Genomic DNA, 19,473 nt, shown 5'->3' with positions numbered 1-19,473 from the left:
CCCAAAAGCAGAGGCCTGACTGCAATGCCATCCAACCAACGGGGCCAGCCAGGAAGGAAAGCACCCAAGAGCGCCAATGTGACGTGAGCAGCGCATGCAAGTACCACCGTTCTGCTGGATTCTAACGGCAACTCATCTCAATGTAACTGAGAAATCTGTATGTAGCTTCTGCTAATCAACACAACTTGGTATTTAAGATTCTCAACCTCCAATTTTCACTCTTATCAATGGTTATGTGGAATCTAACTTTGAAACACAACAGCCCAAGTAAAGCAAAACAAATACCATGGAGGCAAAATGCATAACCATATAATCGATCATTACTTTACCTCATTATTCCAATTATAGCTTTGAAAAACAATATCCTCTTATTGTAAGACCAATCATCTCTTTTCACGCACGCAACATGAAGTTTATATGAAATAACTGAACTTACTTCTAAGTCATTAAAAAACAGATGTGTGTCTGCCAGGTTGAAAATCATTTCTTCCATCCGCAGTCCCAGGGAAACTGAAGTAGGTGGATCCTAAAACAAGAATTTTATAGGTCAAGAACATACATAGTTCAGGTTACATGAGCTGTAGAGTCACATTAAGAGGGAGCCAGTGTGGGGAAAGGCCCAAAGTGACCCCTTGGGTGGCTCGGACTCCAGTTGCCTTTGGTGTGCATGATTTATTTTACATGCAAACATCAATGCCTTATTTTATTTAAAAAGTTTCCCTGATGTTCTTGGAATTTTGCATAAGGAAGAAATAACTTGCTGCTTAATATATTACAAAAAAATGTAGAGGAAATTCAGCTTCACACATATGTTTCAGGAGCAAGAAAGTCAGTGAATCAAGGAGACACTGTTTATGTTGTACCACAATCCATTAAAAGTGTCTAAAAGCACCGTCACAAACATCAGAGAACAGATTCAATAGAGATTAAAATTTCTGCATAATTCTACTGCAAATTTCTGATAATTCTATTGCAAATGGTAGCTATCATTATTTTTTCTTCATTCAGACTGTCTATCAATTTTGAGTATACTCAAAAGAAGGAAGTGCTGGCCACTCTGACCACCTGGCATCATGCCAGCTCAGGAGGCATATTTAACATTCATGTGACAGTGTCCAGTCATCAGAAAGCCAGTGCTATCCACGGAGGAGAGCAGCAGCATTCTGGGGTGTCCTGTGGCTCCTACCCAACGCTTCACATAACCACATACTGACCACATTTACTGGCACGGAGACCAGCTCGGGGGGATATGGATATTAGCAGGTCTTATCATGTCACTGTATTCATAGTGTATCAAACCGCGGAAGCAAGATGGTTCGTGGTGAGTATCCTGTACTATAGTGAAGAAGGAGAACACGTCTGTAGAGAAAGTGTTCAAGGATGTAATGTGAGTTTGTGAAAGTTTTATCAACATTTTAATAACAATACCAACTTTCATAGGTATGTTGGTATTATGAAATTTTTCCGAAGAACCATCATTTCTGAAATACTATTTTATTATCACAGCAAACCTGTGGAAGAAGTATCATCATCTCACTGGGAAAACTGTAATGAGAGGAATTACACCTTCACTTAGGCCCTTCATCTGGCTGGGTATACTCTGTGTAACACCAGTCTTTGAGTCTTATATTGCAATTGAGGACAAAGAACCCAGAGCAAATAAGATTGTTGTTTTCTAATACTGTCCAACATGAATCTTATACATTTTCTCTTTTGTCTTCATTCCAGAGCTCAAGACCTGCCTGTCTTACTCCCTACTGTCCATGTATCCACAGCCTATCAATCCTTGGGTATTCACCCAAGTGCCGCCTCCTCATGAGCTTTGGAAAGTAGCAGGAAGTGACAGAGAAGAGCCCCTGACCCTGAGCTTACTTTGGTGTCTTCCTCTCATGGAGCCTCAGTTTGCTCATCTAATAAATCAGTATGGAAAACATACTGTTCTCAGAGAATAAATGGAATAAATTTTCTTCTCTTAGAATAAAAAAATATTCTCATCTCTTAATTTGGCACAACCATACACCTTGGAGAGAACAGGGGCCTGGGATGTAGTGAAGGGGCAGGGGTGATGGTGGGGGGTGGGGTGAGGCAGAGTCACATTGGGCACCTGCCAGAGGCCAATCAGCTGTAGCCAGGGAGGTGGGGTCAACCCTGCCAGCCCTGCCCACCTACACTGCTAGCCCCACCCATGATGCTAGCCGTGCCCATACCTGTGAGCACTGCCCAGTGTCTAAACTTACAGAAATCCCAGAGGAGGAACAGAGAGCTTGGGAAAATGTGGCAGAATGGCGGTGCTGGTCTCAATTCCTCTCCCCACCTAGGCATCCTCTGCCAGCTGACAGTGGAAAGGTGGCAGAGAACACAATATGGCCCGAAGTTGGGGGTTAGACCGCCAACGGGTTTAACAGAAGCCCCAGGGTTTATAAGAGGGAAGGAAGGAAGGAAAAACACAGAGGCCAACTGAGTGAGCAAGAGCTGGGGGTGGGGAGGGACGAACATTTCCCTCTGTCTTCCTACGTGATACTTCATACTCCTTAGCCTTCTCAAATTGTCCCTGTTTAATGCCACCTAAAACCTATAGGTTGCAAAGAATTAAAAACAGTTTACGAACAAGTAAAGAAAAATTCTCATTGAGTGCTTCTTTTACGGGAAATTGCTCATTCACATCCATCTAAGTATCAGCAAGCATGCTGGACAAAGCAAATGCTCAAACGTATCCTAGAGCAGAACTAACCAGTGGGGGGAGTTCAAACAGCTGTTTCTAAAGCAAAACACCTGACCGAGGTGTTTACTCCCTCTCGTTCAGGCCAATAAAATTCCCCTGACTTGTCTCATAACCAGGTCAATGAGTCTTTTATGTGGCAAGGCAGAAGAGGCTCACCACGTTTATTTAATCGCCAATTCTAGAATTTATGTGCCGTGGTATCGTTACTTTGAAAAAGTATTTCTCCTTGATATGGTTGCTTATTTACGCCACCATCAAAAGAACTACCTCATTGTTTGTTAATACATAGCATACTTTAACTTTTCTTCATAAATTAGAGTAATAGTTTGTGAGTCGGAATACTAATAAATTTTAAAGGCTTGTTCAATCTTGTGGTCAAATATGACACAGATGTTGGTCTTATTTACCTTTTAATGTTTTTCTCTGTTGTTATTAGCTTTCGTGCCTTAACAGCTTTTATACCTGCCACTCCGTGTTGTTAGGAAACATTTACTACACCAAAAAGAAGTTAACTTGAATGAGAGAATTTTAGAACAGGAAGGGGCTCTAGTTGAGGGAACAGTGATTCTCAAATATTTTTTAAACCACGATCCACAGTAAAAAAATACATTTTACACCCTGCTCTAGTAATACCTACACCTCTCTCTCTCTCTCTCTCTCTCTCTCTCTCTCTTACACACACACACACACACACACACACACACACAGCTGAAATCATGTAAGTTTGGCAAAAGAAGACTTTCCTCACTGTGTGGGTTGTATTCTGATATTTTCCATCTCGTTGCCAACTGGAGCGTCGCAGTCTGCAGACTGAAAAGCAGAGCTGTGGAGGACACCTACTTTTGTATGAGAGACGGGAAAACTGCAAGGCGGCGGTGTGGTGATTTGCTTGTGGTAACAGAGCTGGCAGGGGACAAAGTCACCTCAACGACGTGTTTTCCATAAGAGCAAACTAGCAGAAGAGCAGATCAGGAGCCGTGTCCACAGATGTGCTTACGCGTTCTAGCAGTGGAGTTCTCTTCGTAGGGAGGTTAGGTTTTATTTTCCTGTTGTAATAATCTTTCGATACTTTTCAAAGTTTCCAAATATGTCTGATACAAAGTAAATGTGACAAAAGCTAACATTGAACAGTTAATAAATTAGTCATAGCTTGGTCGCTTATTTTGGCATATTTAGACGAAGAAAGAAAAAAACACATTTTTTTTAGACCAAAACTGAGATGGTAAAATCACCATGTCTTTGGCTTCACCTTACTTTTCTTGTGCTTTTTGCAATAACGAATTCCAGAGCTGCAGTTATGAAATGGTTGCTTTTGAAACACCATGTTTTGTTTGATCACTTTTGAAAAACTACAGAACTTTGCCTCCACTTCAGAGAAACATCTCTTAAGTAAAACTTTCTGCCAAATCTTTCCATTCTTTTCTGAACTTGACCCCTCTGTGGAAGTTGCCACTGTTGTCCAATCATGACATTTCTCCATTTCTGGTCCCTATCACATTGTTGCTGTTTTCTGACCATCTTCCTGGGATCTGATTGTCTGTCACCTGTCCCTTAAATGACCTTGGTCCCCAGGACAGTTTCGCCCACTCCTCACTCTCTTCACACTGCCCTACAGACCCCAACACACTCAGGACGTCAACCATCTTCCCCCCTGCCCCCCGCTCTGTTAAATCAGACTGTAGGCCCGTACAGCAATGACCTGTTGCTCATTTCTACTGGAATGTTCTGCAGAGCACCTGACACTCAATGTACTTCAGGGTGGAGTCGTCATTTCTCCTGGAAGCCTACTGTTTGCCTTCTTCAGAAGAATGGCAGCCTGCCTGCCCCAAACCTTGATATTCTTCCACCTTTCTTGTATCCCCACCCCAGATCAGTCTCCACATCCTGCCACTTGGACCTGGAATCCAAGCCCTCCTCATACTCACTGCTCCTTTAATTTTTCCCCAGCCATCTGCCCATTTTGTAGATATCTTCAACAGGCTCCCTCACAGGCTCTAGGCCCAGGGTCTCCCCACACCCACTCCATTCTCTCATCTTTTTTGGAGAACATCCAAACACTTGGAACAAGTAGGAAGGACCCATAAATGTCTGACTCTTGTTTATCTCCCCAACACATGACCTATTTATAGTTTTCCAAACTCTTTTCTCATCATAAAATCTTTTCTGCAAAGATGACTAGGCAGAGGCCTAATGGAAAAGACAAGTGGCTCTGACAGAAGTTCCCACCAAAATCCTAAAGGAAACCGGGGCACTCGTCTCCACTGGCTACCCCCCTTAACAGAGCGAGGTCTCCGACCAAGCCTGTGTGTTCGTGCCCTGCGCCCGCGTGCAGCGCTTCTCAGTTTGTGCCCATTGCCCTTCCTCAGTTCAGAGTTTCCTCCCTGACTCTCCCCAGCTGGGCTCATTGCCTGCCGGGTACCATAGTTGTATACATTCTTGTCTAAGGAGGGCAGACCGTCATCCCTAGGTCCTTCTCTCTCCATCCTTGGGACTTAGCACAATGTCAGACTTTCCCAGTTTGGTAGAGGAACAAATGAATGAAAAGCAGTAAAAATAGAATACTTCAAACAATTCCAATGAAGAAAAAAATATTAAATTTGATCTTTAGTTAGTTGCTAGCATTCAGTGTTGGTAAAAAAAAAAAAAAAAACCTAGATACCTAGCTTAGGAAAAACAGACATTTGAATCCTAAAATCATTCTATCTACATAATATAGTATTAAACATGTTCACTAGTAATGCCTGATTAATTTGTACCTGATTAAAGAACAGCCTCTTTTTTTTTTAAGATTTTTTTAAAAAGATGTTATTTAGAGAGAGGAGGAGGGAGGGAGAGAGAGAAGGAGAGAAACTTTGGTTGCTCTCAAAGGTGCCCTGATCTGACCAGGAATTGAACCAGAAAACTTTCACTTTGTGGGATGACACCCAGCCAACTGAGCCACACTGGTCAAGGCAAAAACAGTCCATTCTTAGAAGAGCTAATTACAGCACCTTACTTATCTACCTAATGAAATGAATATTAGCATAAGATCAGCAGCCCATCATTTATTTTTTTAAACTCGATAGTGACATGCATGACATTTTGCAAATTATATTTTTATGTGCTGTACAGTTTAGTTCCCTAGTAAAAATTGTACAGTGAAGAGGCTCAGAAAGAGAAAATCCAATCAATTGCTTTCTCATTCTTCTTTTCTAATGAGGAAACAGTGGAAATTGACTATAGCTCTTATGCCCAGGAAATTCTAGTAGCCAGACACCTGCTTGAACCACAACAAAATAAACAGTATCCAACACCACACGCACACAGAGGAATGAAATTTAACCTTGCTCCTAAATTATTTTAATATGATATTGAATTGCAAATATCTTCTTAAATTCATGAATATAAAGTGAAGGAATTTGTTGCAAGGCTAGGCTGCCCATGGCTGCTGTGGGTTAAGCCAAGGATGATTATCTCTATTGAACAGAAAGCAATATTATATAAAAAATTAAATAACAATGAAATCTGCTGAGGGTAGACCCAGGCCTAAAGCAATCATTTTGTTTTCATCCCCTGTCAAGTGACCTTTAAATATCCTTTGCCTCAAGATCTTTTTCTCTTGTTTCTAGAGCACAGGCCTGCCCACAGAGGCTAAAGTTATTGCCATCCTCCACTGAAGTCACCAGCATCACACCCTTGGGCCACTGTCCTTCTTTTCCTGTTCCTCTTTTCAGCCTGATCACTGCTACTATGCTACATCTCCATGTCCTAAAAATGTTTAAAAATGAAAAAAGAAAGTCGATGTCAGTGCACAGAAATGCTGAAATGCCACAAAATTCAGCCTCTAGAGAGGGAAGCATTGCATTCACATGCTGAAACTCTGTAACCTGACTTGAAGTGAATAAAAGAAAAGGGCATCTATAAATTCCTGTGGGTACTGGAATAATGGAAAACCAGGGTATGGCCTCTTCTTGCCCTGTTTTGTTTCACACATGAACTAAGGCATTTGATAAACTTTAAGAGTCATTTAAAAAGCATTTTTTAGCAAGTAAAATCCATAGCAATTCCAGAATTTGATTTTACCAGGACTCAACTGCCAGGTGAAGGCACTGTTGCTCCTGCTGGACGGTCCCACTTGCTTCTACATTTCAATCTAGTGACTCTCTTAGGATGACAAGTGATACAACTGCCTTGTCATGGAGCTTACAGTGAAGCCATCCAGCTCATCTGTACCCTGAATGAGGTCTAATACTAGTTCCAACACAAGGCATTATTAGCAGGGGCACTCTTGCTACCTGGCACAGAAATTTAAAAAGTTTCTTCTACAATAATTGTGCTCCTAACCTGCAGGAAAAGAACTCTTGCATGCCGGGCAGAAAAGAAAAAATGCATATTCCCATAATGGGCACACTACAGGCTCTGCTTACATACAATACATTACATCTAGAAACTCCTGCACAGCAAAGGACCCAATTACCAGAGTGAAGTGCATCCTATGGAATGGGAGGAATATCTACAACTTAGATATCTGGTAAGAGGTTAATATTCAGGATATATAAAGAACTCCTGCAACTCAACAAGAACAACAGAAACCTAATATAAAATGGGCAAAGGACTTGAAGAGTACTTATCCGAAGAAGACATATAAATGGTCGACAAGCCCATGAAAAGATAGTCAATATTACTAATCATTGGGGAAATGCAAATCAAAACCACAGTGAGATATCACCTGACACCCATTAGTATAGGGAATCGATCCGCTTGGCAATGGCAAATGTAGCCCAGCCCTGTTGGAAAACCAGGTGCCATCCCTTTTTCTCCATAGGACTTCTGTAGTCTATATGAATTTATTAGTCTCAGCCACAACATATGGACCCTGCTGGACGGAGTCCGCATCATATTAGGGTGGCTACTATTAAAATAATCACCCAGAAAATAATGTGTTGATGAGGCTATGGAGAAAGTGGACCCTTTGTGCACTGCTGGTGGGGATGTAAGATGATGCAGCTGCCCTGGAAGACAGTGTGGCAGTTCCTCAAAAAATTAGGTGTCAAATTACTATGTGATCCCACAAGTCTACTTCTGGATATGTACCCACAATAACTGAAAGCAGGGTCTCAAAGAGATATCTGTATATCCATGTTATAGGAGCCTTATTCAGAATAGCTACGAGGTAGAGGCAACCCCAGTGTGCACTGACCGATGAATAAGGAAAATGTGGTATACCCATACAATGGAGTATTATTTGGCCTTAAAGAGGAAGGCAGTTCTGACACAGGCTACAGCATAAATGAAACTTGGAGAGATCATGCTAAGTGAAATAAGCCACTAACAAAAAAGCAAATGCTGTATGACTTTCCTCATATGAGGTACTTAGAGTCGTCAGAAATCTCAGAGATGGAAAGTGGAATGGTCGCTGACAGGCGCTGGGGGAAGAGAGAGTGGGCACCTGTTTGACAGACGCAGCCTTTCAGTCTGTGAGATGGAAAGAGTTCTGGGGGCTGGTGGGGCAACAAGAGGAATGCATTGAATGCTACTGAGCTGTATACTTAAAACTGCTAAGAAGGAAGAGTTTACATTATATGCATTTTATCATAATTTAAAAATTAAAAACAATTGGAGAAATGTAATTGTTGATTAGACATTTAATGATATTAGGAAATAATTACTAATTTTTCAAGATGGTTAACATACTGGGTATCATCTATTTCTATTATAAAGTCGCTTTTAATGGAGTCTTAAATGCATACTGAAATATATATAAATGAAATAATATGATATCTGGTATTTGCTTTGAAGAATCATCCTAGGACAGAACAGGGGAGGGGAGGGACATGGGAAGGATACAGATACAATGGTATTACCTTGGACTTGGTAACTGTTAAAGCTGAGAGGGATTACACTGGGTTTCATTACACTACTCCATCTCCTCTTGGACATATTTAAGAAGCACCTATAGTTAAAATTTTAAAAATATATCAAAATATTCACTGTGACAAGATCCGTTGCCTTTTGGCGGTGAAACTATGGATTAAAAATATTTCTTTTGGATGGGTGTTTCAGGGTTCTTAGGGTATAATCCTAGCAATGGAATTTCTGGGTCAAAGGGCAACTCCATTTTTAGTTTTCTGAGGAAATTCCATACTGTTTTCCACAGCGGCCGTACCAGTGTGCATTCCCACCAACAGTGCACTAGGGTTCCCTTTTCTCCGCATCTTCTCCAACATTTGTTTGTTGATTTGTTTATGTTGGCCACTCTGACTGGTGTGAGATGATACCTCATTGTGGTTTTAATTTGCATCTCTCTGATGGCTAGTGGTGCTGAGCAAAAGAACCTATGCACCCCAATGTTCATAGCAGCACAATTTACAATAGCCAAGTACTGGAAGCAACCTAAGTGCCCATCAGCAAGTGAGTGGATCAAAAAATTATGGTACATTTACACAATGGAATTCTACGCAGCAGAGAGAAAGAAGGAGCTTATACCCTTTGCAACAGCATGGATGGAACTGGAGAGCATTATGCTAAGTGAAATAAGCCAGGAAGTGAGGGACAAATACCATATGATCTCACCTTTAACTGGAACATAATCAACAAAAGAAAAAAGCAAACAAAATATAACCAGAGACATTGAAATTAAGAACACTGTAACAATAGCCACAGGGGAGTGGGGAGGGGACAGTGGGGAGAGGGGATTACAGGAACTACTATAAAGGACACAAGGACAAAATCAAGGGGGAGGGTAGAGGTGGGGGAGGGATGGGGATTGGGCTGGGGTGGGGTGGAGGGAGGGGGAGAAAATGCAGACAATTGTAACTGAATAAAAATAAAAAAAAATAAAAAATAATAAAATAAAAATATTTCTTAAAAAATTTTTTGTTTGTTATTCAATTACAGTTGTGTGCTTTTTCTCCCCATCCCTTCACCCCACCCCAGCTGAAACCCCCTCCTTCCCCCACCTCCACCCTCCCTCTTGATTTGGTCCATGTGTCCTTTATAGTAGTTCCTGTAATCCCCTCTCCTCATTGTCCCCTCCACACTCCCCCCTGCCCATTGTTAGATTGTTCTTAACTTCAATGTCTCTGGTTATATTTTGTTTCCTTTTCTCTTCTATTTATTCTGTTCCAGTTAAAGGTGAGATCATATGGTATTTGTCCCTCACTTCCTGGCTTATTTCACTTAGCATAATGGTCTCCAGTTTCATCCATGCTATTGCAAAGGGTATAAGCTCCTTCTTTCTCTCTGCTGCGTAGAATTCCATTGTGTAAATATACCACAGTTTTTGGATCCACTCACTTGCTGATGGGCACTTAGGTTGCTTCCAGTACTTGGCTATTGTAAATTGTGTTTAAATATTTCTTTTAAAAACTTAAAACATGCCCAAATCATACTTTCAAAAGGCCAAAACCTTTTTTAAAGGCCCACACTGAAAAAGCCGTGGAAAGCTCCTCAGGATAGCACCATTTATTGAGAAGAAGGTTTCAGGACTCACTTGGTAATACGTACCCAGACTCAAGTGAGACTTAGAATATGCACAAGAATGTATGCCAGACACTGCTCTGCCTGTGTGAACCCTACTAATGCTTATCACATGGGATGTTCTCGTCCAGAAAACCAGAGGAACGCCTACACTTGTAATTGAAGCCACAGGACCTACGTCTCACACGTTTAGGAACGGCAGCGAGAGCAGTGCCACAGTGCAACGTGATCAGCTGCGAAGGAGAGTCCCCTGTGTCATTTAAGAGCAGTAACCCTAGAAGCATCTCACTTAGGGCCTCTGGCATTCCTTTTTTGGCTGCACAGCTGCTGTGGATCCTGATTTTTTCTGATCCACAATGCTAGTGTTATCACTTGACATCCTATTACGGGCTATTTCTTACTAGTTCAACGATTGCAGCTACTAGAGAATGCTTGTCCTGAGTAATACAAGGAGACTGGTTGCTTCCTGAATATCATTGGTCCTTTAGAGATTCAGCAGTTTCACTCTTTGTGGATTGAGAGTGGTGTTAATTCAGAATCATTTTGCCCCAAGGAAAGACTGCTGTTGAAGATTCATTCATTCCCTACCAACAGCCTCCTTTATTCCTCCACTTAGAAACTCCCCGAAAGCAAGAATTATGGCTAGGCACCTAAGACACTACTATGCACATAATTAAACAATTGTAAAAGACTGGCTTGTATGAAAAACTTGTTAGTGTCAGACCAGGAAACAAAAGGCAACTCAGCAGGAGAGGGGCGCGTAGCCAGGTGTGTGCCTTGGGCACTGTAGCCCATCCAACACAAAAGGCTTTGTGTGTGCAACTTCAGAGTTGGTGGTACAATTTTTTCATGGATGTTTTCAGTGATCGCTGCTTCAACTAACCTACTATATGCCAGAAGGCTAAGGTACTGAGTACCACCTACTGCTTCTATTTTGACAAATTCTTTTGACGGAGCCTTCAGTTCTGGGTAGTCCTCACATGGAGACCACACAATTAGCCTGGGATCTCACCCCACAGGGCACCTCGGTGAAGTCCTCCAGGTCCCTGGGGAGGAGTGGCAGTGGGTAATTTCTTACATGATTTTTGCTTTATTCCAGTGACCAGGGTGAAGTTCGCGCTGCTCAGATTTTGTGTTGAGAAATATCAGTTAAATCTGCATTGCTGTATTTGTACATGATATTTGATCTTAACTATCTTTTAAGTAAGCACTGCAAAAACTGTTTTGAAAGGTAGAATTCACTCATTCTCAATTCTCACTTCCTAGCTTCAAATGGTAACTTATTTTTAAAGGCACCCCCTACCCCCAATTGAGGCTGATTCAAAAATGATATTCTTCACCCATTTTCACTTAATTTTTTTTTTCAAAAATTCTACTTTGGGCTTAGAGTATCCATGGTCTTTAAGCCTCAAAATACACAGAAAGTTTAAGCAAAACCTGTTTATCTCTTCTTGGGTTTTTAGAATGGGATCCAGAGTGTTTTTCTGAGTATAAAAATAAAATGCTTTCCTGTTTCTCTAGAAAACTTAAAGCCAACCATTCATCTAACCATACCAGTATTTCTCCCCTTTGTGTAACTGTTTTAAAAGATACATCCTGAGATGTTAAGCTTTGATTTAACACCACCACAAATGCCAGATATTACATTAGATCTTGTACAGTCAAAGAAGAACTGTAAGTCGTTTCAGTTTTACTATAAGAACAACTAAAAATAGCACCAAGTGCTAATAAGGAAGCAATATTTCTTTATTGCTTAGATAAACCAGTAAAGCATTAAAAGCAAAATTGTCCCTGTTTTTGATGTAGCTCTGGTTCCTATTTCCACCCCCTTGCACATTCTGCCCTCCTTTTCCTTTTCTTCTACCATCCTGTTTTTCTAAACTGAAAAGTAAAAGCAAAAATACTGAATGGTTAGCTAAACCAAACAAATACATAAGGCAATGTAAATTTGTCCAATTTAAATTCTTTCAGTTAAGACCTTTAAGAAATATTTCAATACCCAAGTTGTTCTAATTTTAGAAGCTACGGCACTCTGAATTAGTAATTAGATTCTACAAAGTTCCTAGAGTCTTGAGGGCTTATTTTCCTGAAACCCAACCCTCCCAATTAATTTTATTTTAAAATTTTTACCTACTACTATTTTCAATTTACAAGTACATTTTAAATGTATGATAAATGTATTTTGCATGTCGAGTGAACATGCTTCCCATTCCATCTATGAGATCAACTCTACACAAACTCCTTGCAATTGCGTTTCTACTTTGGATCAAAGAATAGACTCTATCATGTTTTAAAAATTGCTATTTAAAGAATCTTAAGCTAGAAGGAGTTACTAGAAGATGGTTCAACTATTTCAGAAAGTGTGACTAGTAGTAACTCAGGATATATATGGTCTTTACATTATGAATTTATGGAATAAAAGATAAGGTTTCTAAATTCTATCCACACGGATTCTATGTGGGCAGCTAAGCTTCCCCTGACAAGCAATTACTGAGAGTTATGGTGGCCCAGTGAGGTGTGACACTAACAACGTGAGCGGGTTTGTGAGGATTTGCTGGTCAATGTGAAAATCTCGTAAAGTATGCTCAACCCAATAACAAACCTTTGGGCAGTATCAATCAAATGAAAGAAAAAAAACCACCCATTTTGGACCCTGTAAACAATTCCTTATTTAGAATGCTAATATTACAGTCACAAAAGGGGCCATAATGTCATTTAAAATAATTTCTCCCCATTTAAGATCTTTTGTTCGGGGTGGGCAGGGGAAAGAAGCTGAAAAACAAGAGCAGGCGCTCAGTGTACAGGAGTGGCTTAGTTTCGAGGTCCTGTGCTGGGTGCCCACAAGGAAAGGATTAAGGATAAGATTAGAAAAGTAGTTCCCTCATCTGAGAGAAGAAAAAAATATATGCTAAAATATTTTTTAAAATTAATATTACTAGAAGTGTTATGTAAATGATGAGTACAACCCATAAGACCCAAAGTTTCCACTGATTACCTTCCTCCTCTCTAAAGTTACCAGTGGCATCAATGGAATATTAACTTGTTGCAATTTTATAAGGACCTATATCATGGGACGGCTGGCATGAAATGCCAAGTTTCAGGAGTTGGGTGCAGTTCTGATGGCAATTAAGAACTAATCTGGATTACCACGAGAGTCTGTATACTCATGAAATATAAATCACGGTTCAGCTGCTGGCTGAATGATTAAAAAAAAATTCAAACCTGTGGTGGAGCTAATCATGTCCTTTTTTACTGATTAGACACGTGACACTCGACTGCTTTAATTTTCTCCTTACTGAAGAGACTCCCTCTTTCGACATCATGAAAGTAATAGCCAAGTAGAGAAAGAGAGAAAGAACCTAACTATTCCAAAGATTAGTTATGATTGTGGAGAAAACCCATTGAACCCCAAATGCGGGACAACTGCCAAGGAGGGGCACAAAGAGGGAAGAAGAAGAAGAAAGCCAGAGCAGACCTGGCCAAGTTGGCCTCCACACATAAGGGCTCGTGCAGTGCCAAAGAAAAGGCTACACCCAATCAAAAGAGCTATCTGGAATTCATTTGTTACCACTCTCCTATCTCGAGTTCCGTCCTAGGGTTACAGCCCTTTTCTTAGGCCTTTATTATTTCCTACCAGGAGCACTGCAGTAATCTCCTTTGCTATCAGATAAATCTTCCCAATTGTACAATTCCAGCCTGTCACTCCACTGCTTTAGTATCGTGCATGGCACTCCCACACCTGCAGCATAAGATGCTGGCGCTCAGTGTCCCAGGGGCCAGGGGCCAGTCAGGAGTCTAGATCATATTCCCAGTGCGGTAGTTAACAGACGAGCTTCATTGGACCAACTATTTAATTTTTCTCAGCCACAGTTTCTTCATTAGAAAAAAAAGGCGACTGCTCTGGCTGGGTAGCTCAGTTGGTTAGAGCATTGTTCCAGTATGCCAAGGTTGCAGGTTCGATCCCTGGCCCTGACACATACAAGGAGCAACCAGTGAATGCATAAATAAGCGGAACAAAAAAATCAATGTTTTTGTCTCTCTCTCTCCTCTGTGTGTCAAAATCAATAAGTAAAAAAATAAAAAAAGAAGGGACTAATTGGATAATTAATGGAAGATAGTGTAAACTGTAAAAACTGAACAAAAACGCAGTGTTTTTATTAGCATTTCAATACATTTTCTGCTGCTCATCTTCTGAGAGTCTGATCCACGAAATATGCTTTATAGATAATGCAGCCTTTTCGACTATCATTTCCCTGCATGGCTGTGCTCTGCTCCGACCTCTCCCTTTCTTCTACCTGGAACACACAATAGTCACTACTGCTGGACACTCCTCTGAACCCTGAAGCAAACAAGAACAGCTCCTATTTATGGAGCGCCTGGGATTATTTTTCTAGGTGCTTTCTAATGTTCTCCCAACAGCCCTGTGATGGCACCCATCTTACAGATGGGAAGGTTAAGGCAGAACAAGTGAGACTCCAAGATGCAAGGTGCTTCTCCCGAGGCAAGGGACAGAGCAAGGGACCCCCCAGCACTGCGTTTCCAGTCTAGTTGGAGCAGTGTGGCTGCCACTGAATTAACTGTGCTGGTCCCTGATGGCAGGAATGAAACTAATCGACACAAGGTTAAGAGCTCGATCTAGAGCAGGGTAGGCAAGCGTTTCCTCTAAAGGGACAGACAATAAGTATTTTAGTCTCTGCAGGCCGTATACAATCTGAGCCACATTCTTCTGCTTGTTAAATAATCCTTAAAAATTTAAATGATATTCTTTGCTTGAAGGCCCTATGAAAGCAGGCCATGAACTAGATTTGGCCTATAGGATATGGTCTGTCAATCTCTGATCTAGACCTCTGGTCTAGACTTTTAAAAACCAAAGGAAGAATAATATTTCAAGACACGTGAAAATTACATGAAATTCAAAATGGGAACTATAAATAAAGTTTTATTGGGATCCAGCCACATTTATTTGTTTACACATTGTCTGTGGCTCTGTTAGCTGAGCTGTAATGACAGGCAGCTGGCCCACAAAGCCTGAAACACTTACTATTTGGCTTTTACAGAAAAGGTTTGCCAGCCTGGGCCTGGGGGTCCCAGGAGAGGGATCATTCCATTTAAGTGACCAGACCCTCCCCAGCCCGAGGAGGACACTGGGTGTCTGGCTGCTTTGGTGCCGTGCTGGGAGTTCAGCATCCTCATCAGCTCCCGGGGAAGGAGGCTGGCCCTCAAAGGGTTTGGGAGTCTAGTGTTACCCCCTAAAACAGGGTAAGCACTGCAATCTTTACTGGCTAACTAGAGTGTTGTCATGAAATGGGCTAGAGAAACTGCTTTCAAATTTTTCTTTCATCAATGTATGAATAATCTCAGTGTTATACTCACTGGGGAAATTTAGTTGATTTAAACTCACTATGACAACAGATCTTTGGAGAAGCCTGGTGTTCTATAAAACACACGCTCAGGCAGCAGATACATGGTCAGTAGGTGAGGATGCTGTTCTTATTATTGGGTTGCTGTGCAGTAAGACACAGCGTTGGGCTCTTCCGATTCATGACACACCACAATCTTTCTTGTCCCTCCATCTTTGTTGAGATATAATTGATATGACTGAATTCTTAAAACAATCTGGCAAGTCAAGTGGCCAGCTTTATAGATGAGGAAACAGAATCAGCAGGAATAAATAATTTACCAAAGGGGAGGTGGGGGGGGAACCCTGCAAAGTCAGAGCTGGGATTTGAGGGTAGATCGATTTAAATTGGAATCCGATACTCTTTCTATCACACCATAAAGTATGTCACTTGTTGGCACTTCATAAATTTGAAGACATGGCCACTATTACTTACTCATTGGCCATTAGGCCAGATTCACATATTTGGCAGTCAAGGTTCAACTACATTAAAATATAACTAATATTTACTTTATACCAGTCATAGTACTTGTGTTTTTCACCTTTAGTCTCTAACCTCCTCTGAGCCTCAGTTTCTTTGTCTGTGAAATGGGTTTAGCAGCCTCAGAGCATTAATGTTGAATTAAGTGAGTACTGGGCACATAGGAAATTATTAATAAGTAGGACCTAGAATTAAAAATGCTAAGCTTTATGTTGGTGTAAGTACTCATGTTTAGGTTTCTGTGTAAAATGAGAAGCATACTGGGCCAAATACCTCTGAGCAACAATGAAAGATAAATATTAAAATAATCAAGTCATTGGGTATTGATATGTTGGGGAATCTTCCCACGAGAGGGAAGTCACGATTGGGGCATCAGCACGATACTTATTTGGAATAGAAGCCTGTGGCACTTGCTTTGATAAGATATCTAGGTTATATTATCTATTTTTTTTAACTGGAGATCATAAAAATTTAATACATGCATGTTGGGAATTCACATAGGCTTGATGATTCCATGAATATTCCAAAATGTACTGTCTATTTTAAAGAAAGCATTTAATGAAAAAAAATCAAGGCTCATTTTCTTCAGTGAAATTGGAGAATTTGGACTTGGTTTGAAAGCAACTTCTAAAAATGCATTAAACAAAGCAAGCTGGGCCAGATATTAACAACACCCTACTTTACAGTAACACCCATGGACTTTGTTCTCCAGCTAAGATGCTGTTTCTCTTCTCTTCCATAGCTAAGCCCGCACCGGACCCAGAACCCTCCATTAGTTCCCATCAACTGTGTTATAAAAACACCACTTCCTTATAACACCCCACATGCCTGCTTCCCAGAGCTAGAATTACACGGAAGGTGGGACATTCTCAAGCTTTTTTTGTACATATTGCTGAAACATGCCTTAATTTTGCATTATATCAACCAGATCCTGTGTCCCCTTACTGAATGGCCTACTCAGGGAGTTGCCTAAGCTACTGTGACTAAGCTACTTCTCAAGTATCTGGTTCCCAAGGAGACAGAACAGCTATCACATTGTCAGGCATTCATTTCTTTCTATGCCTGGAGAGTAAGACCCAGCCTTAATATGTTCCCCTTGACAATGTGCAGAACACCACGAAATCTGCACTCCGAGAGAGAAGGCTTGCTCCTGAACTGCTTTAAGACTTTTCTCCTCAGCCTCAGTGGAGTCAAAAGGACGCAGGATGTTCTGATCATCTTGGTTATTAGTATTGACAAGAAGAATCCTTGTTGAACTGAGGATTTTTACAAGGCATGATTATCAGATTTGAGAGCAAATTCTGCCTGACTCTAAAGTTCACTAATGAAGAGAACATCAAGCGAGCTATCTTGTATGCTTCAGGCTACGATTCAGTTAGCAGTTGTGTCTTCGATACCTGTCTGGACCGTGAGACCACAGGCTGACCTTGTGCATCCAACATGAAGAAAGTGCTCAATAAATGTTTAGGAAGAAATCAAGCCAAGAGCATCTGAGGAGCTTCTGACCCTGAGCTGTGCACGGTCGACTCTAACTCTGACCTTCCCAGCCCTGCCCATGGCCTCATTCCTACCTCTGCCTCCTTGCCTGGGTCAAGTGGATGTCTCATAGACATCTCAAACTGGTCCAACACCAGACTTTCTATTTCCCTTCCCAACTAGTTTTCCCCATCTCAACTCTCTCATATGCCTATTCTCCCAGTTGCTCAGTACAAAAACTTGGGAATGATCTTTTCATACCTCCTGCTACTTATCGCCCAGCAGTTCAAACCAGTTCATTTCCAAATTCAATTTCTCTACTTGCAATAGAATCTAGAATCCAATCAGCTCTTACCATTTCTACTGCTAGCTCATCAAATCGCTGATAAAACCTTCTGTTCTCCCATTCCTCTCTCCCTACCGTTGATTCTCCACATACAGCCAAAGACCTCTGAAAATCAGAATCAGATCTCTCATGTCCTTTTGTGGAGTCCTTGAATGCCATCCTCTGGCACGTGCAATGCGATCAGCTCTCCTGACCACGCCTGGGTGGCCCTTTGTCCCTGCCCTCATCTCTCTGGACTCTGCATCACCAGCGCTAAACTGGGCCATGCTCACCTCTTTGTCCCTCGCTCATAAAGCCCTTTTCTGCCCGCTGTACTTGCTGTTTCCTTTGCTTAGCACATTCTTTCTCTCTTTTTTAAAAGAACATTCTTTCTTTTGATGGTTCCATGGCCCACCAGCCTCTTCAGGCCTTTCTGGCCTCAAGCCTCAAAATCTTGCTCAGGAAGACCTTCCCTAACTAGGCTTTCTAAATTTGCTTTCTCCCCGACCCCTGTCAACTTACAAAGAAGCTTATACTTAAATATCTCAAATCATCCATACTTTAAAGAATACACAATTTTGGCTTTTGGGAATTATATATGAAACATTTTTTTATCACCTGCTCTGGTATAGAAAAGTAACCTAACAAAGCACTATTTGATGAAGCCTCAAAATACTAATGGTTGACACTTTTTAAAATAAAACGGCATTTGCAATGTTTCATTTAGCTAGTGTTGAGAATCTGAAGGAAAAATTCTAGGGACCCTGTAGTCTCTAGGTTAAGTGTAAATTCCATGTGTAAACCAATACATCTATGGTCAAAGATTGACGGGAGGTCAATAGGTCACGGGATGTTCAGCGCCTTGCTGTAAGCTGGCCCTTTTCAACAGCTACAAAGAATTGACCAAGTCAATTCTCTTTTCATCAGTTTGGTCCTCGTGAGAATGCTTTTAAAGGCTTGAGACTTTCTGGTTGGTTTCTGAGTTCTGGTTTTCTAAGTTCATGTTCTTGCTAACACTTTTGTGTGAGTTCAAGGGCCACCTTTCTTCCACAGAAGTTAGGTGTAGGGACATGATAATGGTTTAGTTAAGGCCTTTCAGATTCTTCCTACTGGCTCACATGTTGATGTTTCAGGTATTAATCTTTAATTCATTTTATAAGTCATTTTTGTAAACACAGGAATACCACTATTTCTAGTGATAAAAGTATAGTATTAATATAAAAAACAATATAAAAATCAACGCAGCTAATATTTACTGAATCCTTATTGTGCTAGCTTCAGGTAGAGACTTTCTTGAATTACTGATTCAATCATTGTATTTATAATCTGAATTTTTGTTAATGGTCATCTTCCCCCGGGCATTTGTTTAACAATAAGATGGAGCACATTGTGTTTTGCAGGTAACTTATTTCCAGAGAGAAATTCAAATGGTAGAATATTCTTACTATTACAGGGATACATTTTCCCAGCTTTTATTTATTTATTTATTTTGACTACACATCATCAGCGTTGTGAGAAGGAAAGGGGCACTGTGAAGCTCAGTGATAACTCCCCCACTTGTACCTCCAGGCTACACCTTCATAGCAGGCACTCAATTATCTTTACTGAAACAA

At 40.9% G+C, this 19,473-nt stretch overlaps 1 protein-coding gene across 13 annotated transcripts in view; it reads right to left on the bottom strand.

The window, feature by feature from the left end:
* EYA1 (EYA transcriptional coactivator and phosphatase 1) overlaps positions 1–19,473 on the bottom strand; it is a 296,853-nt gene that overhangs the window by 46,863 nt on the left and 230,517 nt on the right. For all 13 annotated transcript variants that reach the window (XM_053929895.2, XM_053929894.2, XM_053929893.2 and 10 more), the window contains one exon: positions 437–526. In XM_053929895.2, coding sequence (XP_053785870.1) covers positions 437–526 — 90 coding nt within the window. The remainder of the gene's footprint in view (positions 1–436; positions 527–19,473) is intronic.

This window comes from Desmodus rotundus, chromosome 8, assembly GCF_022682495.2.
Source record: "Desmodus rotundus isolate HL8 chromosome 8, HLdesRot8A.1, whole genome shotgun sequence".
Taxonomy (NCBI): Eukaryota; Metazoa; Chordata; class Mammalia; order Chiroptera; family Phyllostomidae; genus Desmodus; species Desmodus rotundus.
Note: the sequence above shows the minus strand (reverse complement) of the source record. Positions and strands in the feature narration are given on the sequence as shown.